Genomic DNA, 27,296 nt, shown 5'->3' with positions numbered 1-27,296 from the left:
TGCGGGGTGGTAAGGCGTAGGGGTCGATTGGTCCGTCCGGATTGGTCGGTAAGGGCGGAGGCCCCGCCCACAGATGGTGACGACAAGCGGTCCCAGTACATAAGGCGTTGTGGCCCCAGACCGCCCCGCCTTAGCTCCCGCGCTAGAGAGAAACATGTATCGATTTCGCTCACAGCTCTTCACGGGGATTTCTGCTGCCGCCATCGCCCACTCTTCCCCTCGCCGTTTCTCGCCTTTGTTGTTAGCCGAAGATTTATCGCTTAGCCACCCGCCGCACAGACGCACGAGTAAAAAGTGCAGCTCCATCGGCTGATCCTCGCTGTGCTTCCACCTCCGGGCGGCACCGGGCGTCCCACGATGCCGAAGAATAAGAAGCGGAACACTCCCCACCGCGGCGGCGGCGCAGGAGCAGCAGCGACGGCGGCGGCAGCAGGTGAGGGCCGTCCTACCACCGGCTCCCTCGTCGCTGTCGGCCTAGTCCACGCGTCGCCCCCGGACTCGGGCATTGTGGGAGTTGTAGTGCTCCTCCTCTGTGGCCTCCGGTTTCGGGGTTACCCCTGTGGGGGACAGGAGAACTACCACTCCCGACATGCCTTTGAGACCGTGCAGCGCTGTCCCCTCGCGCACAATGGCGGAGGCCGTGGGGCTCCTAGGGACAAGGGGCGGGGTGTGGGGGGGAGGGGGTGCGCTGGGTCCCTGAACCTCAGAAAGAAGCGGGCAACTTGGGAGGAAGGGAGTTTTCCCGGGATCGAGGTGACAGGACGCAAAAGGGTCTTGGACAGTTTTATCTGCTGTTGCTGGACCTCGCTCCCGGACACTCCCTCCTCCTCCCCTCTAATCCCCTTTCCAAAATGGAGTCTCCAGGGAATGTCACCCGCCCGCCGGCCTGGCACCTTCCTTCCCGGAGTCGGGATTCCCGGTTACTTCTGGCCGCCTCCCCTCTGCCCCACCTCGCCCTCGTGCGTAGGACCGGCCGGCTCCTGCGTCAGCCGGAGCGGGGCCCGAAGCTGTGGGTGACAGGGGGATCGAGGTCTGCTAGACCCGGTGCCCGTGACCTCCACTCCTGCCCCCAACCATTAACCTCCAGGGCGGCCTTGGAGCAGGACTTCCTGCTTGACTCGGAAACAGGGAGCTCGGTTCCCTCACTCCATCAGCCTTCACCTTAACAGCCATCACAGGACAAGCTTCTTCTCCCTCCCCAGGCTCGGATTACCACCCCTCACTCCCTACCCCCTCGTCTCTGGTCTCAGTACTCTTGTTCCTTTCCCTGGTGGATACTTGCAGTTCAGACCGAATTCACTTGAAGCAGTGACTTGAAGGAACACTCTTCTCTTTACGTTCATCCACCAGGTACTCTGAAAACAAGTAAAAAGGATAAGGAAGGGGCGGTGAGAAAACCAAAGCAGTAAAAGATTAACGAAAAAACAGAAACTCTTGTTTCCTTATTTGGAAACTAATGCATAAATATTCTTTTATTCCTGTTGACCAAATGGTGTGGAGGCTTTGCTTTATTCATTATTTCTCTACTTATGGTTGAGTTACTGACATTGTCATTGTTCTCATCCTAGCTAAGCTCATATCCTGTACAGAACTAAACAGTTTAAAACCAAAACACAGCATTAGCCTAAGGTATTATTGAATGATTGAGTTTAAGTTTCTGATATCTTGAGGGACTATCATCAGTCAGTATAGGCATGTAAATAATTGCAAGTTTTTTGGAAAGTTTTGATTAACTCCACTGATGATTGAAATTCAGACTGATTTATCTTATTTTATATCGAATAAGTCAAATTTTAGCTTAGAGGAGATTCTGACTTAGTACTCCGGGAAAAGTACGGATAGAATTACTACTTACTCTCTGCTTAAAGCTTATATTCTTTATCAGAAAGCCTATTGAATAATTGCTATGTTCTATACAAATTGCTTTTGAAAACAATATTTTTCTATTTTTCTCTGCCTCTCCACTTTGATTTTCTCTAAAATGTGTGATTCTTTGATTTAGAATAGTCAACTTGGAGTAGTAGATAGAGGAGACCAGCCTTGGATAAAATACTACCTTTTGATGTATATAGTAACTGTGATTGGACAAAACCTCAGCATCCCAGGCAGCAACTTGCAGATGATTTGTATTAATGGAGGAAGTTCCCCATTCCAAGTTATGACCTAGATCAAGGGTGGGGAACCTGCAGCCTTGAGGTCCCATGTGGCCCTCTGGGTCCTCAGGTTCGGCCCTTTTCCTGAATCCAAACTTCACAAAACAAATCCCCTTAATAAAAGGAGGCTGCAGGTTTCCCACTCCTGACCTAGATGCTCACTTTCCCCCCTTAAGAAAATTATTTCAGCTGCTATCCCAAGTAGGTGGTGCTTCTAATGTCGAGTTCCTTGTGCATTATTTGTTAGATGTGTGTTCAGTGAAGAATGGAGTTTGCATCATTCCTGAAGTATGTGTTCATCAAATTTGGATGCATAAATGATATATACATAAACTTGGCTGGTTTCTGTTTCTGGCAATTAGTTAGTCTTAATTCTCTGGCCATGGGGCTTTGAATAATTTGCTTCAGCCTCTCTGGACTTTATTATTTACCTTAACTGTATACAAAATGAAGACAAACTTAGACAACTTTCCTAAAGTTTCTTTCAGTTTTGTTCCTTTCATGTTTTGTGTTCTAATGTACCTTGTCATATTGTTTACATAGAAATTATGGAAGCAGGGCCTTAAAAGCTGATGTGATAGTGGTAGCATGAGTCATGCTGATACTAATGCCTTCCTCGTATTACAAACATTCTATAACTCCCTTGCATCTTCTTTATATAGTAATATGGGACCTCTTTTCTACCAGTAAATGGAATGGAGTTTTGAGTTCAAGTTCTCAAACCCTACTTCTATATTTTAAAATTTTGGGATTTTTTTTCCCACATAATATAAACTTTTTTCTGTTTAGGTGTAGAGAAAGACCTTCATACCACATGCTAAGGAGGCTACTGTGAAGGGAGCAAATTGGGGGCTGGTGGGAGTGTATACCCATGGTGCTAGGAAAGGCTTCAGGATCCTAGCTTGGCTGGTGTTCCCTGATGTAGGTGTTGATTCTAGACATTCTCCCATGGATTCAATGATCATCTCTATGCAAATGATTCTCAGATCTATTCTCCTACTCTAACCTCTACCTGCCTCCAGTTTCCCACCTCCAACTACTAAATTGGACATTTCAAGCTATGTTTCGTAGACCTCTTAAACTCAGCATGGCCAAAACTGAACTCATTGTCTGTCATTCTTCCTAAACCCTCCCCTCTTCCTACCTTCCCTGTTACTCGCAAAGATACTGCCATCCATTCAGTCACCAGGCTTACCACTCAAGTGTCAGACTCCTCTTTCTCACCACCCATACATATGTGTAATCAGTTGCCAAGTTCTACCTTTGTAATATTTGTTGTACACACCCTGTTTTTCCGCTGACACTGCTCTGCTCTGAGTCCAGAGCCTCATTTCCTCACTTGGACTATTTTGGTAATCTGCTGAATGGTCTCGATGCCTCAACTCTTTCCCCACTCCAGTGTCCTCCATTCACCTTCTTCCCAGTTGATCTTCCTTATGTGCAGGTCTGATCATGTCACCTTGCCTCCTTATTCAAAAACTCCAGTGGCTTCCTATCACCTCTCGAATCAAATATAAAATCCCTTCTCCTTAAAGCCCTTTGTAACCTGGCCCTTTCCTACCTTTCCAATATTCTTAGAACTTCTTTCTTTCTACCTGCTCTTCAGTGATACTGGCTTCCTTGCAGTATATTCCTCAAAGGTCTCCTGACTCTGCATTTTCATTCACTGTCCCCCATGCCTGGAACTCTCCCTCCTCCTGGCTTCCTTCAAGTCTCGGCCAAAGTCTGCAAGAAGTCTGCAAAGCCATCATCTGCAAGAAGCATTTCATAGTCCTCAATATTAGTGCCTTCTCTCTGAGATTATCTCCAGTTTCTCATGTATATAGCATGTTTGTACGTACTTGTTTGTGCTGCCTCCCCCCTCAGACTATGAACTTCTTGAGAACAGAGACTGTGGTTTGTGTTTCTTTGTATCCTCCATACTTTAGGACAGCGTGGGGAACGGAGGCACATAATAAATGCTTGTTTATTTGACACAGGAGACAATCTGCTCCCATCTGGTGCAGTTGCCCTTGGAGAAGGGGAATATATTCCCCTAGAGAATCTGACATGTGTTTGTGGCCCTAGAACACTGAAAAGGAGGTAGCAAGTGAGAGAAAACACAGCAGTGGGGGGAGATGAACCATTAGGAAATGGGATACGGTGGTCCAAAAGGAGTGGCTCCCCCAATATGTTAGCACATTAGTTAGTGGATCTAGCCTTGGTGTTTTTGAATCATTGGTTGATCTAGTAAATTTTAAGAGGCAGCTAGGTGACACAAGTTTACAGAGTGCCATCCTAGAGTCAGGAAGTCCTAATTTCAGATCTAGTGTTTGATTCTACCAATATGACACTGGGAAAGTCACTTAAACTCTTCTGCCTCAATTTCTTCATCTGTAAAATAAGGATAACACCCACCTCTTAGTGTTATGAGGGTAAAATGATAGATAAATACTTATAAGACATTTTGCAAATCTTAAAGCACTATTTAAATGTTTATTGTTGTTTCTAAAGTCCCTTCTGGCTTTAAAATTCCATGATTCTGTACTGTGAATCTGATCTTGGTCAGACTCCTTAAATTTGAGTTTGAGGATTGAGACCTAACCTTGTCAGTTCTGCACTTTCTAATCTAGCACTTGTCTAGTGAATGTATGCTAAACATACATTTAGGTAGGATCCTTTAGAGGATATCCATGGATAAAGATGGGGACAGATGTAATTTTAATTATATTTTTTCCATAATAACTGAAAGGCGTTATAGATAATAAACTTGTATTTATGTGGGTGCTTTAAGATTTTACAAAGTACTTTAAATATAGCAGCATCTCATAATAATCCTCTGAATTACAGACTGTAGCTATTAACTTCATTTTGTGGATGAATCTCAGAGTGGTTAGATTAGTTATCCTCACAGTTTCCATGTATCTTGAGTCAATGTAAGAAATTAAATGGGAACTTGGGGCGGAAGCTGGAGGCGATGTGCAAAGGCCAGTAGGTGACTCAGAACCTTTGACCAAATACGTAACCCCTATTTTATAATAAGGTCCCTAAACACCCCATAAAAGAAAAAGAAACAATTCAGACTTCTTCTCTGGTATGAAAAGAGGGCCAAAAATTTTACATGGATTTTCCAGATTGTGGGGGCTCCATGCCCCTAACCCTATGATGTGGAAGGAAACTGTTGTATTTGCCCGTGGTGTTGTGTGTCTAGCAGATGTCTAGTTTTGAAATGCAGGTGAAGCCTCCAAATCTAGTGCTTTCTTCTACAAGTAGAGTAGCACAAATGGAGAAATTCTGAAATGAAAGGAACCTTTTTAAAGTTTCCTTTAGAGATTTGTGTTGACTTGTGTCACTATTTTCCTACAGTGAAAGTGATAAAATTAATGTAATGAAATTCTTTGGTTCTGGTAGATACCAATTCAGAATCAAAATGACCCATGAAGAAAGAAACAGCAAATGGGAAGAAAGTTTATAGGTTAGATCTTTAAGATTTCATCTGTGTGAACTCAGTAACGTAGATCACACAAATATGCTTTTTAAAGATAAATTTTAACTAATACTTTTTGTTTTTGTATCTGCCTAAATTTTTCTCATGTCAGCCCTCCCCTCTTCCAGAGAGCCATCCCATATAACAAAGAATTAAAATAAGGAGAGGAAGAGCAGGGAAAATATTCTGACAACACATGCAATATTACACCCCTGTGGATCCATCTCTGCAAAGAAGTGAGGGAGGTGTCTTCTCATATCTCTTCTTTGTAGCCAGGCTTCTTGTTGGTAATTTTGCAGTATTTATTTTTGATTGTTTTGTGGGTTCTTTCTACTTACATTCTTGTAGTAGTTATGTATATTGTTCTCTTGGCTCTGTTTACTTCACTTTGTTTCAGTTCAAGAAATTTTTTTTTCCATGCTTTTTAACTGTATTCATCATATTTTTTTGTTATAACTGAGTAAGTTCCATCACATTCATAATGTGTTAGGCCGGTTGTTATGTTCATCCATTTCCCAAGCAATGGGCATCTACTTTGTTTCCATTTCTTTGCATTCAGGATATTTTAGTATTTTTGTAGCACTTAAAGGCTGATCATCTATAAAGATTACATTGTAGGAAATAATTACAGATAGTTAAGTATAGAACCAGAGAACTATCATAAAGCCAAACACTCATGCTTACTGATAATTACCAATCATGGTCTAGTGAGAACAGTTGGAGATGTCTATTTAAATGACACCTCAGACCTCAATTATGTAAATATAGCAACAGCTCGTACAGGGTAACATAACATATTTGTCAGAAGTGGAACTTGAACCCAGGTCTTCTCTTACTGATTCTTGAGTTCCATCTACCATATTGCATCTCATTAATAATATTTAAAAGAATGAAATCTGTTGTACAGAGGAAAAAATACTGAACACGGAATCATGAGACCTGGTTTCTAGTCCCGGCTTCTGCCCTTGTGATCATGAGCAAATCACTTCACTCCTGGGCTTTAGGTTTTTCATCTGGAAAATGAGGTAATAGATTAAATGAACTCTAAGGTCTTTTCTGGCTATAAAATTATAAGAGAAATGTCTTCCACACTTTTGCCATCTCATTAGGCCCTAAACTGCTGGAACTTTTAGGAAGTGTACCTTAAAGTAAAAGTTATCCTAAAAAGAGAAATCTATCAGTGTACTCTGCTACTTCACGTAAAGACTGTCTCTTGCCATAGCACTTGCTCCCTTTTCTTCTTAGTAAGACAACAAAAAGCTTAAAAATTAAGAAATAGAATTGTTTATATTCATGGGGACATCATGCAAGTTTGTTTTTCTAAGTACTGCTAAGGCGGTAAGCAACACAGTAAACAAGAATTCAAAGGTTCCTATGACATACATTCTTTCTTGGACATGAGAATCCTGGGCATAGTCACACAATACTCTGTTAAGATGCGCGCGCACACGCGCACACGCACACACATACATATACATACACACATACATATGTCAACTAAACTTACAGTAGAGTAGGTTTTCTGACTCGCTGTCCAGTATTTTGGGTGATCCCCACTATCGCCACTATCAACTGTAGTTGATTTAATGTTGTTTCATCCTGAAAAAGAGAGGCAGCATTGCGTGTTGGCGAGAGGCGCTGACTTTGGAGTCCAGAGAACTGGAGTTCAAGTCCCTCGGGCAAATACTAACTTTGACCCTGGGCATTGTCACTTAGTCCCTCTCAGTTCCCTGCCTTTTTAGCCACTGAGACTGTAAGTTGCACAGTGAGTGCAGAATCTGAATTGTACTTGGGGTTGTCTAAGCCAACGAAATCATGCATTAAGTCTAAAGTGACACTAATAACATGAATTAAATTGCTATGCAGGTGATGGTATTATTTGGTTGGGGTAATTGAAGCATTATAGTTCTAAAAGGAGGCTTTAATGTGAAAATATTGATTTGGTATTTTAGAACCAAAAAAAACCCTATTTTTCTTTAAATACCGTGTGTAAATGTAACCATCCCGTCTTTAGTCAGTATTGGTCAACACTGATTGGTCTAAGAATGGGCAGTTTGTAGCAGTAAGGTAATGGATCCATTTCTATTATGAGTGACCCCTCTGTACTCCCACCCCTCAATTTTATAAAGTTGGACTTTTGTTGTTGAGATTATACAACTTAAAACTGGAAGGAATTGGAGGTTTTTGAGTCCAACTCCCTCATTTTGTAGGTTAGGAAACAAGTCCAGAAAGTGACTTGCTCATGGTCATGTAGATGTTAATGATATGAGAGGTTTGGAATTCAAACTCAGATCCAATGCACTTAGCTCAGTACCTGGCATATAGTAAGCATTTAATAAATGCTTATTGATTAATAGACTGATTATGTCCCCTGGCTCCAAGTCCGGCTCTGTTCACTATACTATTGTTGCCTTGATGAGATTATTATTATTAAGGAATTACTATGTGCAAAACTGTGCCAGGAATTAGAGGTCCTCATAGGTCATGGGTTTATGGTCTTATTAGGAAGAAACGTTGCATAGATAAGTAATGATGATATAGATCATCTTCATGTGTAAGAAGAAGAAATCAAAATGCTTAAAACGGGTCACTCCTGCATTTTAAAATCCTCATGAAAATCAGGTGAGTATATTATCACATTGTCTGACTTTTTCTCCTTCCCTCTCAGGTGGCCAACATCGAAATGTGCAGCCGTTTAGTGATGAAGATGCATCAATTGAGACCATGAGCCATTGCAGTGGTTTCAGTGATCCTGCTAGCTTTGCTGAGGATGGTAAGCTTTCTTTTGTAGCTATAAGAGTAGAGGTTACTTCGCATGAAAGGGTGTTTTAAAGTGTCATTATGGAAAATCTTTTTAGAAACTGAGACAAGCAACTGCCCTATTCCTTCCTCTTTTTATTAAAGCTGATATTTCTTGGCTTATATTTCATTAGGGCCAGAAGTCCTTGATGAGGAAGGAACTCAGGAAGATTTGGAATACAAACTGAAGGGATTAATTGACCTAACATTTGACAAGAGGTAAGCATCACTTTGGGGGAAAAAAAAATTTATGTGGGACATCTAATTACTTTACCTTTTGTGTAGGTAGTTCTCTGTTGTTACAATACATTTTTTCTTAAGGTCTAAGCTATTGAATTTAAACTTTTTGTTTTCTTATTAAGAAGAAAAGGGAGCAAGTGTTATGACAAGGGATAGTCTTTATGTGAAGTAGCAGAGTGCACTGATAAATTTCTCCTTTTAAGATAACTTTTACTTTAAGGTACACTTCCTGAAAGTTCCAGCAGTTTAGGGACTAAAGAGATTGCAGAAGTGTGGAAGATATTTCTCTTACGATTTTATAGCTAAAAAAGACCTTAGAGTTCATTTAATCTATTATCTCTTTTGGATTCTGAAGCCAGGCTATGAAATTAATCACCTGAATATAGATAAATGGATTAAAATGAATAATTTTTTAACTTGTTTGGATTTTTAAAAAATTATTGACATGTATTTGGCATGATGAAAATTAATTTTTAACTAGAGAATACAAAAAAATTTTTTGTCCTCCTTTGTCCTCCTGCCTGGTAATGTGATAAATGTGATAAAAGAGAAAAAGGGAGAGACAAATCTATTGAGTAGTTTCATAAGAACCATATAGGTTTTGTGAGTAAAGTATTTTTAGATTTTATTAGAAAATACTTGAAATGTGTAGAGTCCTAGAGATATAAAAAATGAGCTAACAAATGTCAGTCTAAAAGTATCTTAGCTTTATCATGTCCAAATGTTTTACTTTCTACAGCGCAAAGACAAGGCAGGCTGCTCTTGAAGGCATTAAAAATGCGATGGCTTCTAAAATTCTTTATGAATTTATTCTGGAAAGAAGAATAACATTAACAGACAGCATTGAACGCTGCTTAAAAAAAGGTAATGCTTTTAAAGATTACTGGCAGCCATAGACAATTATGTTTTGCACCTTCCTTAAAATAGCATTGTGATGGCCATAATAATTGTGAATAACCTTACTCTGGGATGACTGTCATTGGTTGTGATAAGGTTTTTTCCTGAAAGTTTTTGATAATCTTTATCCTGAGGCAATTTGTGATAGATACAATATGCCTTAATCAGCCTATTCAGGACGACTCAGTACCATTTTTCAACTGTTTAGTAGCCAGTTGGATTACTGTGGACAGGCCTTTCGTAGAAAAAATTTCTGAATCTTCCCACTTCATTTTTTTAAAGCATTGATCATAACTAACCTAATACTTATGACTATGTTGCATATATTAGGGATGTGAATTACAGAACTTTAGATGAGATGTTTTAGAACCCATTACTTATATTTAACATGTAAGTTCTCTTTTAAAGTATTATCAATCCAGGGACAGCTAGGTGGCACAGTGGATAAAGCTTTGACCTTGGACTCAGGAGGACCTGAGTTCAAATTTGGCCTCAGACACTTGGCACTTACTAGTGTGTGACCCTGGGCAAGTCATTTAACCCCGATTGCCTCACCAAAAAGCAAAAAAAAAAAAAAAAAAAAGTTTTATCAATCCAGTATTAATTTGCTTTAATTTTACTTGAATGTGTAGAAATCTTTAGTCTCTGTAATTCTAAAATATTGATTTTAGTTACCACTCATATAAAAATAAATTTTTGTCATACAGAATTGTACAAATAAAAATTATTGGCTATAAAGGAAAATTTTATAAAGAGAGCTCTATGCAGATTGTCAGCCCAGGAATTTCCCCTTTCATTCTAAAGACAAGCCCTCCCCCCCTCCCCCCTTCCCTCTTCCCTTTGGCTTATTTATTAATCTAGTGTCTAGACATATCTCCATTAGATAGGAGCAATGGCTGGTTAGAAAGGACTCTTCAGGCATACTTTGAGGATGCGGTGGGGAGAGGGATGGTACTAACCCTAAGAAAGAAAAAAATATACAAGTAAATATGTATTTTGCAGGGAGACCAAAGCCCTGTTTAAAGATGAATTTAGGTTTAACAGTAATAGAAATAATCTGAAATGTTGTAGAAAAAATCAATCAACAAACGGTTATTCAGCTCTTTTTTTGTTGTTCAGTTGTTTCAGTCATGTTTGGATCTTTGTGACCCTATTTAGGGTTTCTTGGCAAAGGTAACTGGAATGATTTGCCATTTTCTTCTCCAGCTCATTTTACAGGTGAGCAGAGAGGCAAACAGGGTTTAAGTGCTTTGCCCAGAGTCACACATCTAGTAAGTGTCTAAGGCCAGATTTGAGTTCAGGAAGATGAATCTTCCTGACTCCAGGCTCTGCACTCTAGCCACTGTGCCACCTAACTGTCCTAAGCTCTTACTTTTCACATTTTATTAAATTTTAAGCATTTATAGACTACACAGAGGCTGCAAAGATAACTTTCTCTAGTTATGCATACAGCATTTACAGGAGTTTGGGGAATAGGCATTATAAAGTCAAATAAGACTATGGTGTTACCATTTTTAGACAAATGGTAATCGTCTTTCCTAAATCATGGTTAATTTACTTGTGGCCCTTGCATAGTCAGTTATATTTTTACTTTTGTTTTCTTCTCCAGGAAAAAGCGACGAACAGCGTGCAGCTGCAGGACTGGCATGTATTCTTTGTGTACAGCTGGGGCCTGGAATTGAAAGTGAAGAAGTTTTAAAGACTCTTGGACCTGTTCTAAAGAAAATCATTTGTGATGGAACAGCTAGTATCCAGGCGAGACAGGCTGTAAGTACCATGAGTCAATGTTCCCAGTTTAAGTATTCCTCAGGGGAATCCAGGCGTGAGCAGCACATGTATTTTAATGTACTTCTTCTTTGACAACCATCTCTGTTTCTTCTTAGTAGTAGTAGTCCTTATTGATTTTTTCTTTAGTTTTAGGGAACAACATTTAATGTTATTAAAATTATATCTCTTGCCTCTTATTTTTTGAGATTTTTTTCTTGAATCATATTTAGCAGATTTCTGAAAGTTAAACTATGTCATACTATTAAATAATAGGATACATTACCAAGGAAGGATGTTGGAAATCTCTTAAAATAATCCTGTCTTTCATCTGCTTTGAATAGTTTAGAATCCGGTATGCAAGTAGTTGAAAAAATAAAACATCTGGCTACCCACGTAGGTACATAGCAGGAATAAATGGCAGTTTTTTGTTTTTCCTATTGGGGCTGAAAATCAGGAGTACCTTGCAGAGCTAGGATTTAATCTGTTTTTTGATTCTCTATTCATTGATTTGTTTAGTTCAATCTGCTCTTGGTCTTTGCCAATGGAAGCACTTCGTTTAAGTACTCTCTTCCTCTTCAGATAGTCACGTGTATGCTTATCTGTTTTATTCCTCAGCTAGAATATGTGCTCCCAGAGGGGGTACACTCTTTGCTTTGGTCCTTTTATCCCCAGACTCTAGAAGGGTGCCTTGCATAGAGTTAATAATGCTTGTTAGATTGGATTTGAGGGCTTACTTGGACTAGATGAGATTCAGAGATGTTGTTTTCAACGTGCTTCTTCTGATTTAAAAAAATCTTAATAAATGCTAAAACTCAAATTTTTATGGAATAAGGATTACAGATGAAGATTCTAGTCCCATTTCTGCCTCAGATGCTTACTAGATGTGTGATCCTAGTAGTGACCTAACTTATCCCAGCTCAGTTTCCACATCTGTTGGACTGGATGGCCTTTCAAATCTATTTCAGTTTTAAATCTTATGATTCTCTGATTTGGTAACTAATTAGTATTAGGGGTTTATTTTCAAACTCACTGTTTTAAATTGTGTATATCAGGTACTGCATAGAAAAAGAATTTCTTGTCATGTGGTGGCAGTAATTACAAAGAGCTCGATGATATGTAATTAATCTGGAATAGGTTGTTGCCAGGCAAGAGGAATCTCAATCTGACCCATGAAAAGTCGGGTTCTGAGCATGAAGAAGGACAAAAGAGCAAAGAATAAACTTCCCTGGGATCAGCAATTTACTTTGAGTTAATTTTTAAAAGAAAAATCTGTTCTTGAGCATCTAAAAAATTGTTTCATTCACAGAAGATAACAAGTAGATTGATTTTAGTGATCTTAGTAGAAAAAATGTCATTTTTCTTTGTTTCTACAGAAGAGAGATTTCTAAACTTGATCAAGCGTGAGAATCTAATTGACTAATTATACAAATTAATATAAAGAAAAAATATAGCACCCTAGGTGCTGAAAAAGAGCAGTTGCTTTTTAACCTTTTCTTTTTTGCTTATCAGCACTTCATGACATTTTTTAATGAATTGTGTAAGATTTCATTTGATATGATTAGGGAGAGGAGGTAATGGAAATAATGGTGTTTCTTGATTATGGGGAGAGAATTGATGGCTTCAGTTTATATTACAATTATATTATTTATATGAGTTAGACTTGTGAACTTGTTTAAAGAACAGTAGGATCATGGAATGATTTACCCAAGTCCACAATCAAATTCTAACAGAGCCAGAACTAGTCCCCAAGTATGTTAACTCCTGCTGCAGTGCTTTTCTGCAGTGCTGCTCTTGGGGACTTCAGGAATAGATAGCATTTAAACAATTTTCTTATGAACTTAAATTACAATTTAATTAGAAAGCCTTCAATTAAATAGAAATAAAATAGTAAGCATTAAATTACCTCCCTTCTCTTCTGTGTTTAGTGTGCAACTTGCTTTGGAGTTTGCTGTTTTATTGCCACAGATGACATTACTGTAAGTATAAAACTTAAAATACATTTTATTACATGTCTAGTACAGGGCTGGAGAACCTTTGGCTTCACTGCCACATGTGGCCTTGAAGCTGCAGGTTCCCCACCCCCGGTCTAGTATAATAAAGTTTAAATTGGTCATCTTAATTTATGTTCTTGTGAATTAGGAGTTATATTCAACTATGGAATGTTTGGAAAATATCTTCACCAAGTCATATCACAAAGAGAAAGACACTAATGGCATCTGCAGCACCCCTAATACAGTGCTTCATATCAGCTCTCTTTTAGTGTGGACATTGTTATTGACTATCTGCCCAATCAATGAAGTGAAGAAAAAGATTGAGATGTACGTATTTAATTTTTGTCTGTTTCATTTTCAGAAGGTAATATTTGTTTCCTGATAGTACATTTAGGTGTAAATTTCTTTAAAAAAAATTTCTTGTAAATAGTCTAATAACAACTAACTGTTTTCTAGGCATTTACACAAACTTCCGAGCCTGCTCTCTTGTGATGATGTAAACATGAGAATTGCTGCTGGTGAAACTTTGGCTCTTCTTTTTGAACTTGCAAGAGAAACTGATAATGTAAGTATGTCAGGTACTTAATGAATTACATTTGTATTTATGGCATAGTTGCACTTGATTTTTTGTTCTTTTACCAACCTTTTGGATTTAGAGTAGTATGGTATTATTTATTTGAAGAATTGGTATATCTCACGGAGGAAAAAACCAATAGTTTTAGGTAGTTATAGGTAGGTACAAGAATTGCAGGCTTATTTGGTTGGAATGAGTGCATAAAAATATCAATCAAAGGAGTAATAACGTTACATACAACTTATGTAGTATTTTGTCGTTTACAAAACGATTTTCCACATGTATCTCTTGATTCACCAAATTATTCTAAGAGGTAGATGGGACAAGTGCCTCTGTCGTAACTAAGTAAACAGAGAGATTAAGTGATTTTTTTTTTTCTCAGATCACACAGTATCTCTTGTTCAGTTGTTTTTCAGTTGTGTCCAACGCTTTGTGAGCCCATTTTGGGGCTTTCTTGGCAAAGATACTGGAGTGGTTTGCCATTTCCTTCTCCAGTTCGTTTTGTAGATGAGGAAACGTGAGGTGAACAGTTAAGTGATTTCCCCAGGGTGACATAGCTAGTAAGTGTCTGAAGTCAGATTTGAACTCAGGAGGATGAGTCTTCTAACTGCAGGCCCAGCACTCTTATCCACTGTGCCATCTACCTGCCAGTTTCTGAGCAGGATTCAAATCTTCCTGATGCCAAGCCCAGTGCTTTTCATCTCCACTATGCTGTCTTCCACAGATGGGGCAAGTGCCTCCCTTGTAACTAAGTAAATAATAAGAAATTAGCCTTGGCATGATACAAACTCATGGTTAATAAGACTAGTACTGTTAATTCTTTTGGTAAGGAATCAGAATAATTGTTACTTGGACATAAAATCTAGCATCTAGTAGAATAAATCTAGCATCTAGTAGAATGAAGCATTGGCATGTGCGTTTCTCCAAGTCACGCCTAGAAATTGAGGGTGTTTTTATTTTTAAAGTCTGTGGCTCTCCTGTATTGTAATATCTGAAGATTGATAACAGGGGCTCTTACTTTACATATTATTGGAGGATCCTTCTGAAATATTGAGAAGAGACCAAGAGGAAGAGTAGAATAAGGTTTTCCTCAAATTAGAGGATAACTAGTAGAAGAATAGTGTAATATGTCTCCATGTCTGGATTCATCCTTGTCTTCAAAAGGCAGATTTTCTGGAAATGACAGTGGTGAGCAATTTCAAGTAGAATTGACAGTACATAGGCATACTTAGTCATAAGTAGTCAGAAAACATGAATTTCAAAGCCTAAACTTTTCTTATTTCCAGTATTTACCCGCTACTTATAAATTATTCAGAATTGCTACCAGTCTTACTATCGTGTTTCTCAAAGAAAGCACTTCTCTATTGTTCTTGTAATTTTTTTTAGTTGGCATAAACACATTCCAAGAATATTTATTTATTTACTCAAGTCCCAAGTTTGTTTTCTTTTATAATCGTTTATAATCAAGAGCTTCTGAAATTAGAAATGTTCTAATTTTAGAAGAACATTTCTTGGCATCTTATTGTGAGAGGGTTTTGTTTTGTTTTTGTTTTTGCATAAAGAGGAACTTTTTAAACATAATTTTAAAAAAAAAATTTTGAGTTCCAAATTCTCTCTTTTCCATCCCCTCACCCACTCACTGAGAAGGTAAGCTATATAATACCCATTAGATATGTAAAGTCATGTAAAACATTTTCCTATTAGCCATGTTGAGAAAAAAGAAAGAAAAATGAAGTGAAAAAAAATATGTTTCAGTTTGCACTTAGAGTTCTTCAGTTCTCTCCCTGGAGATGGATAGCATTCTTCATCATAAGTCCTTTGGAATTGTCTTGGATCATTGTATTGATCAGAGTAGCTAAGTCTTTCACAGTTGATCATCATTACAATATTGCTGTTACTGTGTGCAATGGTTTCCTGGATCTGTTTGCTTAATTTTGCATTAGTTCATGGAAGTCTTCCCAGGTTTTTCTGAAATTATCCTGCTCATTGTTTCTTTTTTTTTTTCTTTTTCTTTTTTTTTTGGCTAGCCAATGGGTTTAAGTGACTTGCCCAAGGTCACACAGCTAGTAAGTTAAGTGTCTGAGGCTGGATTTGAACTCAGGTCCTCCTGCCTGCAGGACTGGTGCTCTATCCACTGTGCCACTTCGCTACCCCCCCTGCTCATTATTTCTTATAGCATGATAGTATTCCATCACAATTATATACCACAACTTGTTTAATCATTCCCCAATTGATGGGCATCCCTTCAATTTCCAATTCTTATACACCTCAAAAAGGGCTGTTATAAATATTTTTATACATATAGGTCCCCTTCTTTTTTGTTTGATCTTTTTGGGATATAGACCTAGTAGTAGTATTGCTGAGTCAAGGGTATGTGCACAGTTTTATAGCCCTTTAGGCATAGTTCCAAATTGTTCCTAAATTTTTGGTTTAAAGTTTAATTAGTAAGATGGAAGTGTTAGTTTTCGAAATTTCTTGGTCTGCTGAATACTTGAAGGGTAAAAGTGTGCAGCTTGTGCTCACTGAATACACTACAGATTTGTTCCCCAGTTTCATCTCAGCCCTCACTGCTGCATGGCAGTCCTTTGGGTATTTCTTAACTTATTACACTCTCCATAGTGGTTATCCAGACATCCTCTCTCCTCAGACTTTCTCCTCAGTCCTTGATCCTTAGCAGGTCTTTGTCTTCTCTTTGACTATTAAAATAGAGGCTCTGTGTTGCAACCTACTCTCTCCTTACTCTTCATCTCAGAACTATTCTTTATCATTATTCATTATCTCTTCCTTTCCTCCAATCTCTGATTAAGAGGTAGGTTATTCTCCTTGCATCACAGTCACTCCCCTTGTTTTCTCTATCCTCTTCTGTCTCATTTCTTTTGGGAACTTGTTACCCTTAATCAGTTACTCTTTCTTATCCGCTAGCTCCTTTTCTGTCCCCTTAAAAACATAACTACGTCTCCTTCTTCCTTAAAACAAAATTAAAAAACCCTTGCGTTGACCTTTCCATTCTGTCAGGTGTATCTCTTCTTCCTTTGACAACCAAACTTCTAGAAGGGATTGTCTGTATTAATTTTAATTTTCTTGGCTCATTTTCATTTCCTTTCAATTTGACTTCAACACTATTACTCACCTGTGATTGTGATCTTATAATTGCTAAATCTAGGGGCTTCTATCTCAGTCCTCATTCTGTTTGACCTCCTACCACTACTCCTTTTCAACCTTCTCTGCTGGATCCTCATATTCCCCAAGGTTCTATCCTCCCTACATGTTTTCCCTTGGTTATTTTATCAGTTTGTAGATGACTCCCAGTCTATATCACCCATTTGGCATTCAAGATTGCCTCGTGGGAGTGGTTTGTTTTGGGTATATCTGCCTCTTTTCTCCAACTCTAATGTCCTACTGGGCAAAAGACATATTGTGTCTTCTTTTTTCCTGCCCAGTGCTGTGAACAGACTTGGAATACAGAGACAGGTTGAACCGATCTGTATGAATGAATTTAGAAGAGGAAAGGTCACTGCTTTATCCATTTGAGAAAGTGTTTGGCAAATAAGTGTTCTCTGCATTTGGTGTTTACATGTCAACATGCTTGTGTATGCTCAAGTCTCACCTAAAGTGTAGGAATAGCTGGATACTGAGCAGGAAGTTGGTGCTTGTTTTACCAAACTGAAAAACTCTTTACAATGTGATCTCCAGAAAAAGGTTAGAAATATGACCAGGAAGAACCAGTTTTGTTTTCTTTACTAGGATTTTTATCTTGAAGACATGGAATCATTGACTCAGAAGCTCAGAGCTTTGGCTACAGATGGGAATAAACACAGAGCCAAAGTTGATAAAAGGAAGCAGCGGTCTGTCTTCAGAGATGTTCTGAGAGCCGTGGAGGTAATCTTAAATTCTTTGCCTAGATTATGTGAATCTGGAGCTATTTTTATAGTCACTATTAACCAGAAAAGCCATATGATTATTTTATATTCTGTAGAGTACAGTGTAATGTATTGTAGTAAAGAATGAAACTTCTTAAAGTGCTTTAGAGCCACAGTAAATTAAAGATTACCACTTTTCATTTTTCAAAACAGTTTTGCATATTTTCTCATTTGATTTTTTTTTTCAACAAAAAACACTGAGGCAGATAAAATCAATATGATCCCACTTTTACAAATGAGGAAATTAAGGCACAGAGAGGTAGTGGCTTGCCTAAATCAGTTATATAACTAATTAGTGGCAGAGCTGGGATTAAAATTTATAGCTTCTCTCAACCTCATTCTCTGTCCTTAGATTAAACTGTTTGCCTAGCCTAGTTGTACTGACTGCTGTAGGTTTTGAGCTATATGATATTAAATTAGCTTTTATATTAGAAGTACATGACTTTTGTAGAATCATCTTTGTTACTATAGTCTGCACCACATAACTTTTTAAAAAAATTTAGTTTTCATTTTTCCCGTTACATATAAGAACAATTTTTAACATTCATTTCTAAAACTTTGAGTTCCAAATTCTCTCCCTCCCTTACCCCCTCCCCCATTGAGAAGGCAAGCAATTAGATATAGGTTATACATGTGTAGTCATGCAAAACATTTCCGTAATAGTCATGTTGTGAAAGAAAACAGAGACAAAAAAAAAAACTTCAAGAAAAATAAAGAAAGTAAAAAAAAAGTATGCTTCAATCTGTATTCAGACATCATCAGTTCTTTGTCAGGGGATGGAGAGCATTTTTCATCATAAGTCCTTGAGAGTTGTCTTGGATCATTGTATTATTGAGGATAGCTAAGTCATTCATAGCTGATCATCTTAACAATATTGCTGTTACTTTGTGCGTAGTACATTTTACTTTGCATCGGCCCATGCAAGTCTTTCCAGGTTTTTATGAGAGCATCCTGCTCATCAATTCTTATAGCACAATAGCATTCCATCATAATCACATACCACAATTTATTCAGCCATTCCCCAATTGAAGGGCATCCCCTCAATTTCCAATTCTCTACCACGTAGCTTTTTAAAAAATTCCTTTTATATTATTCATCTGAGGGCCTTGGGCTGAAATAATCAATTTCTTTGCATCCTTATAACTTATATGTCTTTTAAGCCTAGCATATAGGTAGCTTAATAAATACTTGTTAATTGATTGTTCCTCTCATGCCCATTTTGTGTTTTATTGTAATTTTTCATTGTTTTGATCTTCAAATAGCACTGTGATAGTACAGTTTTTGCATGAGTATACAATACTGTAACTTAGCAAAAGTGAACTAGTTCATCTTTTAAGGGACCTTAGAGTTCTAAAATTCTGTGATTCTTTTTTTGTTTCGTTTTGTTTTTTTGTTTGTTTTTTAGGCAGTTGGGGTTAAGTGACTTGCCCAGGGTCACACAGCTAGTAGAATTCTGTGATTCTTATAACTTTACTTGAGTATTTAGAATGGGAGTAAATATTCCCAGGCTGTCATTCCTTTGCCTGTAAAAATTTGGAAATTTCATACAGGATAATAATAGGAAGAGAGCTAGCTGTTTCCAGTGTCCTTGACACAGTGTCTCAAAAAGAGCAACAATTTTGGAGTCATAGGATTTTAGATTGAGTGCTGAGACATTAGATATCGCCTCTCTAGTTCAATCACCCCATTTTACGGAGTAGCAAACTTGATGCCCAGAGGGGTTGTGACTTTCCCAAGGTGATACACAGAGGTATTAAGGGACAGAGCTGGGTTTCATACTAGGCTTCTCTGACTTCCAAGTTCAATGGGAGAGTTTACTCCATACCACAAAGTGACTTTCAGGTTCTGGCTCTTCCACTTAGTACATGTCACTTAACAACTTACCTGGGCCTAATTAAACTCTCACATGTGTAAAATAAAAGAATTTAAAACTAAGGTGATCTCCAAGGTCCTTTCAAACTATGACCTTTTAAAAAAGTATTCATGTTTCAGGTATCGTGGAAAGGAAGCCAAGTAACCTTTTGCAAAACTGCTTAGCAATGCGTTTATTTCAGCATCTATGTGTTTAGAAATTCAGTTACCTGAGCAAATGCCTTAAATTTTCCATTTTTTTTTTAATAGGAGCGTGATTTTCCAACAGAAACTGTTAAATTTGGACCTGAACGTATGTATATTGATTGCTGGGTCAAAAAACAAACTTATGATACTTTTAAGGAGATTCTGGGAACAGGGATGCAGTACCATCTACAGGTGAGTTGCTACCATTGTCTACATTTTTTGTTTTTAAAATTTTGAGCAATTTTGCAAAGTTCCGAATCTTGAATAAGTTTAACTTTTGTATTTGGGATGTGAATGAATGCTTTTTTATATAATATTTGAAAAGCAAATAGATTTTTCTGATAAAACCTGTAAAAAATACACTGTACATTTCCTTAGATAGAAATATAAGATCAAAAAATTAGTTTCTGTGATATAAATGTAAGACCCAAAGATAGGAACCATATCAGTGTTTTTAGTGGTATAGCACACTTTACTGGGTAAAGAAATTCCCATTACCACTGCAGGACATTATCTTCTTTGCAACTCTATAGTCTTAGACAATTGCCTAGAATCACTAAGATTAAGTATCTTGCCCAGGGTCACCATAGCCAGTAATACATCAAAGGCAAGACTGGAACCCTGGTTTTCTTGGCTTCAAGGCTAGCACTCTATTCATTGTGCCACGTTGCCTTTTTTTAAGTGTAAAATATATAGGAACAATTTACTGTAAGTACAGAAATGGAAAACAACTGGCTGAAATTTGTATTTCTGCTGTTATTCTTTAAGGTTGCTGTGTAATGTTTATTGACAAGCCTTAAATTCTCATTGATTTATTTTTGTTAGTCAAATGAATTTCTTCGGAATGTATTTGAGCTTGGACCACCAGTGATGCTTGATGCTGCAACTCTTAAAACAATGAAAATTTCGCGTTTTGAAAGGGTAGGTTTTTAAAGCCTTATTCAGTGCATTAAAGAAAAATTGCAATAAAATAACATTTGCACTATGAAGTAGATAGGTTTTAACTGTATCTTCCAGTGATTTGGACTTAATAATTAATGTTACTGTGATAATGGTGCTGTTGCTGTGACCTTAGCTTTATTTTAGTTGGGTTGGGATTTTTTTTCATATTCCTGAATTATGGTTTGATGGACTAAATCCTTTGCATAGTCTACCTGACTTGTTTGCGCGTGCCACATGCACATATGCACATGTATTTATTATACATATAAGTATATGTTATGAATGATCCCCTCCACCCCCCCAAAAAACCCACAAATGGCCACCTGGGAGTGACTTCGCCTAAAGGAATTCCTTTTTCTGTCTTAGTTCCCTATGCTGGAGATTTCTCTCCTCTCCTTTGTCTTTCCCATGACAACTGCATATGCTGCTACTGTCTGGGATTCATCCTAATTCTTAGGTTCTTACCTTATACCACTGCTTCATGTCTAGATTCTCTTTCAGTACGTGGGTTGTCAAGAATGAAGGGGAAAGCGAGAAAGTTTGGAGCAGAGGCCAGAGACATGAATTACAAATTAGAAATTGTACATTATGGGCTTATTAAACCTTTGTGTTCTAGCTTTTGAATCTAACCATATATAACGTTTTCACAGGAAATTCACACAGTTTCAGACAACCAGTTAATAAACTCAACTTTTATAATACACTGTCTTTTTCAGTGTTAGGCCAAAAAGTGTAAAAAGTTTAGCTATGTAAGGATGTACAAGTTTTACTTGACTCATTGTTATTCTGTTTGGTTTTTGGTTTTTTTTTTTGTTTGTTTTTGTTTTGTTTTTTTTAAGCATTTATATAACTCTGCAGCATTTAAAGCTCGAACAAAAGCTAGAAGTAAATGCCGTGACAAGAGAGCAGATGTTGGAGAATTCTTCTAGATTTCTGTTATTTGAAGACAACTACTCATTTCTTAATTCGAGATCTTTTCTATAATTTCCAGAGTATTTAACAATTTTTATCATGGCGGTGGGGGGACAGGGTGAACATACAACTTAGATGAATTTTGTAATGAGTCCTAAATTCCTTATAACATTTATTAATACTGTATAACATTTATTAATGCAGTATTGCAAATGAGTGTAATTATTGAAGCCTCTTTGTATATAGAATTAGTAAACTTTTAATAAAGTTTTTATAATATTTGATCAGAATCCATTTATGAAGCAGGGCAAAAATTCTTATGGTTCGCCTCAGATAATTCCTCCAATGAAAATGGCATGTTATAAATTGTACAAGGTTGTGTGTGTGTGTGTGTGTGTGTGTGTGTGTGTATCTTAGACTTTTTGGTTTCCAGAAATGTTAATTGACTATTACCAATCCAAATCTCTACCCCTTAAGGTTTATAAATTTTTGCCATAAGGTAGAAAAATAGGGACCTAATTCTGAAAGTTTCTTAGTCACTTAAAAAGCTGCTATATTTTGCCCTTTAAATGGAACTTGTTAATTGTAATTGTTCAGTTGGCAGACTGGACTTAATAAGGAATTCCGTTGTACAATATGTGCACACTTTCAGCTACACAAAGGCATTAAACAGTGCTCTTGGTATTAATGAAATGTTATATGCCATATCACTTATTAAACATCTTTAAAAGCAATAACACTGATTTTATCTCCTGTGTAAGACCATGTGTTCATTGCTTTAAAATAAAGATCTTTTCTCATTAAGTGTTTTCTTTTTTTCAACAATGAGAAGTTTTTTATTAGTTGAGGTAAGTACTTGTAATTGACTTTGGAAGAACAAACAGGTTTATTCCTTGTACTGATGCCAAAATCTGCAAATGTGTGTGTCATGTGATTGGTACAAAAAGCTAATGACTGACTAATAACATGGATTAAATACCTCCTTGAAATATTTTTTCCTTTACAAGTAGACAAAAAAAAATTAAAAGCAACTTTCTAATGTCCTAGCCCCTTTGAAATATTCCAGAAAGCATTGTTTGAAAGTTTGAAACTCATTAAAAACCTAGAATGTATTGTGGCAGAATATTGACTATGTAGAGATTATGTGATGATCAGATAGTCAGAATGGCTTCCTTAAACAGTAAGTCTTGCCAGACTAACTTTATTTCTTTTTACAGGGGTAGAATGTTAGGTTAGTAATTATGGAAATGAATTTGGCAAGGTTAACTGCTATATTAATATTTTTATTAATGGTTTGGATAAAGGCAGAGATGACAAGTTGATCAAAGAGCATTGAGGCCCATCTAATAATTTAGATTTCAATATTAATAGGGTAAAGTTCAATTTAGAAATTAAAAATGAGGAAAGATCTGGTACATACCAGTTAATCCAAAAAAAGAAAAAGAATTTGTGCAAGCTTTGTATGTGGGAATAGTATGATGATATGGCTACCAAATAATAAGTGATGTTTACATCACTGTTTGTGTAACATTCCCTCGGGCCAGTTGCCTAACCAACATTCATATTGGCAAGCCGAATCCCCGGAGAGAGGTTTCTTCCCTTGGAATCTAAGTGTAAATCTGAGGGGTTGAAGTTTTTAGTTCGTTGATGAGCTCCCATTTTGTGTGCCCCATCAGTCAGCCAACTGACATCAATTAGCTTTTACTGTGGGATATTTACTGAGAAGATTAGAGTGATAGCAGTAGTTATACGAGAATCCCCCCTCCAAACAAGAAGGTTCCCTCTACCCTTTGCATACACACAGTCCTTGGGAAAGTAGGCAGGCCCTAGGAGTCCCTTCTTAGACCTCCTACCAGGTTCACTTTGGGGCAAGGGATTGCCATTGTACAAATTACTCCCTTACTCTGCTAGCCTTGCTTCTTGAAGGCTGACAGGTTAATCTACTGCTGGGCTCAGTCAAGCTAGTTCAGTCATGTTTAGCTGCTGTTGCTACTAGCTCTGCTTGCTGATAAGACCTCTTTTATATACCTTTCCAAAGTGACAGATTATCTTGGCACTTCCTAATACCTAAAATCTGGAAGAGATAAATAAAAAAGAAACTGTGCACTTGTAAACTGGTGCTGGCCAGGTGGGAGATAGGACAGCTTCCCTTTCTCCACTAGAAGTACTTGCTACCCAAATAAGGAAGTGGATGGTAACACTCCTTTAGCATAGCCATTGAGGTTGATTACTAGCAGCCAATTTTAAGGCTTTATCACTAACCGCACAATACAAATACTCTTGTGTAATGGCCAACAGAAATCAGTCAGAGGATATCTGTATGCTTTGAAAGGGGTGGGAGTTGAAAAAGATGCTCTCCATCATGCATATGTTGAAATGACCATCCTAAGCTTCATGGACCTTCCTAGAATATTGGCTGACTACTCCCTAATTATGGGTGTGAGTGTTTTGGGAGAGAGAGCCAATTACTTATTTGCAAAACATCTCATTTGATTCTCCAAACTGAGGCAAGTTGCTACAAGCATGTTTTGCCCCGTTTTGCAAATGAAGGAACAAGCTTTTAGAAGTGAAGTAAGTGACTTGCTTATGGTCATGTTATTATCAAATGGATTTTAAACTCAGGTGTTTGACTTCCAAGGCTGATGTTTTATCCACTGTATTAGCCAACTTAAAAGAAAAAAAAGCCATCTCGGCCTGCTTAGTGTCCAGGAAATAGGCCTGCTGTAACTGCCTCCAGACTATATCTTCAATATTGTGTTCATTCTCAGGAAACCCTGTTTAGTAAGAAAATGCCTGGGAGAACCATAACACTGAATTCCTTGAGGGCAGGAACTACTTTTGCCTTTTTATGTATTCCATTGAAATGATAAATTATGAAATAGAGGCAGGCATGCCTGCGGTTCTTTGGGTACTCCCTGGGAAGACCATGATTAGCAGCAGGAACCAGGGAGGCAGTCACACTAAACACAGAGGGTATGGAAGCAAAAAGCCTGTGAAGGCAGAGACAGACGGTACAGAGGCGGACCGTAGCGTAGGGACAGGAATTGTGCTGGTGAAGGAAGGAAAGCAGGCACTGGGGAAAAGAAGGGGAGTAGAGTATCACTCATGGGACCATGGATTGGAGTGGGAGCACTAGGCAGTGTGGGCCTGGTGGAGAGGGAAGGGTGATTGGGGGCAGGAGTTCAAGGTCTCATTTTTAATAGGGTTTTTTTTGGGGGGGGTGGCAAATGGACCAACTCTTATCTGTCACCTTGGGGTAAAGTTCATTCCAAATATCCAAATTGTTTCAAATGTTATCAGTAAAACTTCAGTTACATCTCAAAATTATCAGCACCTTTTTCCATGTTCTTTTGGTTTGGAACGGTGGAGGTCTGGAATTTGCATATCTCAGGATCAGAAGGCCTTAACAGCAAAGCCTAGTGGGCTTCCACTGATTCATCACACATTATCAGGATGTGAATTTTGATTAATATGTGATACTACTTTTAAATTATGCTCCTTTGATCTTTGGGACGGTTTGTATATGACTTCCAGATTCCCTTTGCAATCTTCATGCTCCTGCTCCTTTATTCAGGCTAATTATGAACTTACTATAGTGACTAGAAGGGGGTAGAGGTGGTCAGGGAGACTAGAACAAGAAACAATTGTAACACATGCACTTAGCACAGTGGCTGGCACAAAGTAGGTGCTTAATAAATGCTTATTGACTTGAAAATACAGAGGAAGGTAGCAAGACTGGTGAAGGATCTCAAGATATGTCATGAACACTGGTAAAAGGAACTGGGAATGGCTAGCTTAGAGAAGAGAATCCTTAGGGGAACATAATACCTGTCCAATTTATAATTGATCGGCTGTCATGTAGAAGAATTTGATCTGTTCTACTTGGCCCCAGAGCCAAGAACTAGAGGTGTAATTTGCAGAAACAAATTTGGATGTGATATAAGACAAACTTCAAATGAGAGTTGGAATGCTTTAGAAAGTAGGTTTCCGATCACCAGACATCTTCAAGACAAGTGGTATATTATAAAGGGGCTTCAGATTATTTTGCCTTGGGTTCCTCCTGACCCAACATCCTATAAAGTAGACTTTCATTTAAATAAGTGTAATTCTTCATTGCATTTGCAGAGAATTTTTCTGCTTAATCATTTAACTTATAAGCATAGTGCTTATTCTCCTAACACATCCTATTCCAGTAACTCTTGGTGGTGAAAGTGATCCTATGTTCTGGAAAGCTGTGTCAGCAAAACACACACCCCTAGAAGGGTCTTCCTGGTCCAGGGGTGGGGAACCTTTGGTTTCAAGGCCACGTGTGGCCCTCTAGGTCCTCAAGTGCTGCCCTTTGACTAGATCCAAGCTTCACAGAACAAATCCCCTTAATGAAAGGATTTGTTTGTAAAACTTGGACTCAGTCGAAAGGCCAAACCCAAGGCCCTAGAATGCTACATGTGGTCTCAAAGCCACATTAAATTTGGAGGGGTTGTTCACTAGAGTCCTGGTCACCAGGTAATGACCTCTTTGGGTCACAACAACTTATGAAGATTGTTGTGAGCTGTGCAGTCCAAATCAGTGGAAGGAGCAAGGCTGATGAAATAACAGATGTTGGAAAAATCAAGTCAAGAAGCAATTATTAAGTGATGTCCATGTTCCAGTCACTGTTCTAAGTACAGGGGAGGGGGGGAGGACAGAGAGAAGGGGGGAGAGAGAGAAAAAGAGATAAAGAGAAAGAGAGAGAGAGAAAGAGATTAAAATACACAGTTAATGAATTTTTAAATGGCTTTGATCCACAGAAGGGATAAGCATTCCCTTCATTCCACTCATGGCCACCACCACTTTGGTGCAAACCTTCATTGTCTCACACCTGAACTATAGCAATAGCCTTCTCATTGGTCCTCCTGCCTCAGGTCTCTTACCCACCCCAGTCCATCCTCTACTCAGCTGCCAAAGTGATCTTCTTAAAGTTCACTTCTAGCCACATCACCCCCCTCCTCTCCCTCTGGCCACATGGGGAATCATACCCTTACCTATGGGTACTCAGCCTAAAGGAATATAAATTTTTGTCCCTGAAACCTCTCAAGATATCTTGGGGTTATGGTGAGATTTTTTTCCCTTCTCTTCCCTATTTATCCGTTCTGTCATTAAAAAAAAAAAATCAACATTGGGACAATTAACTCTTTTGTCCCAAGAAGTTTCATTTATGATTTATTGAAATAGAGCATTGGAAAACCAGGCCTTGATAAAGTCCATTGGGATTCAAATGGAGCTACCTGACTGTGCCTTAAACTCAAATTATTCTGGCTCTCACTGATTGACCAATAATAGGTCTAAGCCCAAGCATCACTTAGTCATTTTTTGAGTTTTTATGGCTCGGAGTGAGGGCAAAAAGCAGTTGTTTTTCCTCTGGCCAAAAATCCCTCCCAGTTTGATTTTCTTTTTTTTGAGTAGACAAACTGGGCCATCTTTTGCTTCATTTCTTACCTACCCTTAAATCACTGAATGGGTGTTGCCTCAGACAAACTGAGACCTGGGAAAGACCTTCGCTTAAAAAGGCCAAGGCCTCCCACTGCATCCAGGGTCATC

At 38.1% G+C, this 27,296-nt stretch overlaps 1 protein-coding gene across 1 annotated transcript; it reads left to right on the top strand.

The window, feature by feature from the left end:
- IFRD1 (interferon related developmental regulator 1) lies at positions 1-22,009 on the top strand. The gene is made up of 12 exons (XM_027838743.1): positions 1-433; positions 8,288-8,392; positions 8,553-8,637; positions 9,398-9,522; positions 11,165-11,322; positions 13,248-13,298; positions 13,462-13,640; positions 13,770-13,878; positions 17,632-17,766; positions 19,929-20,057; positions 20,691-20,786; positions 21,647-22,009. Exons 1-12 carry the CDS (start codon positions 358-360, stop codon positions 21,734-21,736), a joined length of 1,338 nt encoding a protein of 445 aa, XP_027694544.1. The 5' UTR covers positions 1-357; the 3' UTR covers positions 21,737-22,009.
- Positions 22,010-27,296: the final 5,287 nt, after the last annotated feature.

The sequence above is a fragment of the Vombatus ursinus genome, unplaced genomic scaffold, assembly GCF_900497805.2.
Source record: "Vombatus ursinus unplaced genomic scaffold, bare-nosed wombat genome assembly UNPS02014830.1, whole genome shotgun sequence".
Classification (NCBI taxonomy): Eukaryota; Metazoa; Chordata; class Mammalia; order Diprotodontia; family Vombatidae; genus Vombatus; species Vombatus ursinus.
The sequence above is the reverse complement of the archived record's forward strand: the minus strand, read 5'-3'. Positions and strand labels throughout refer to the sequence as shown.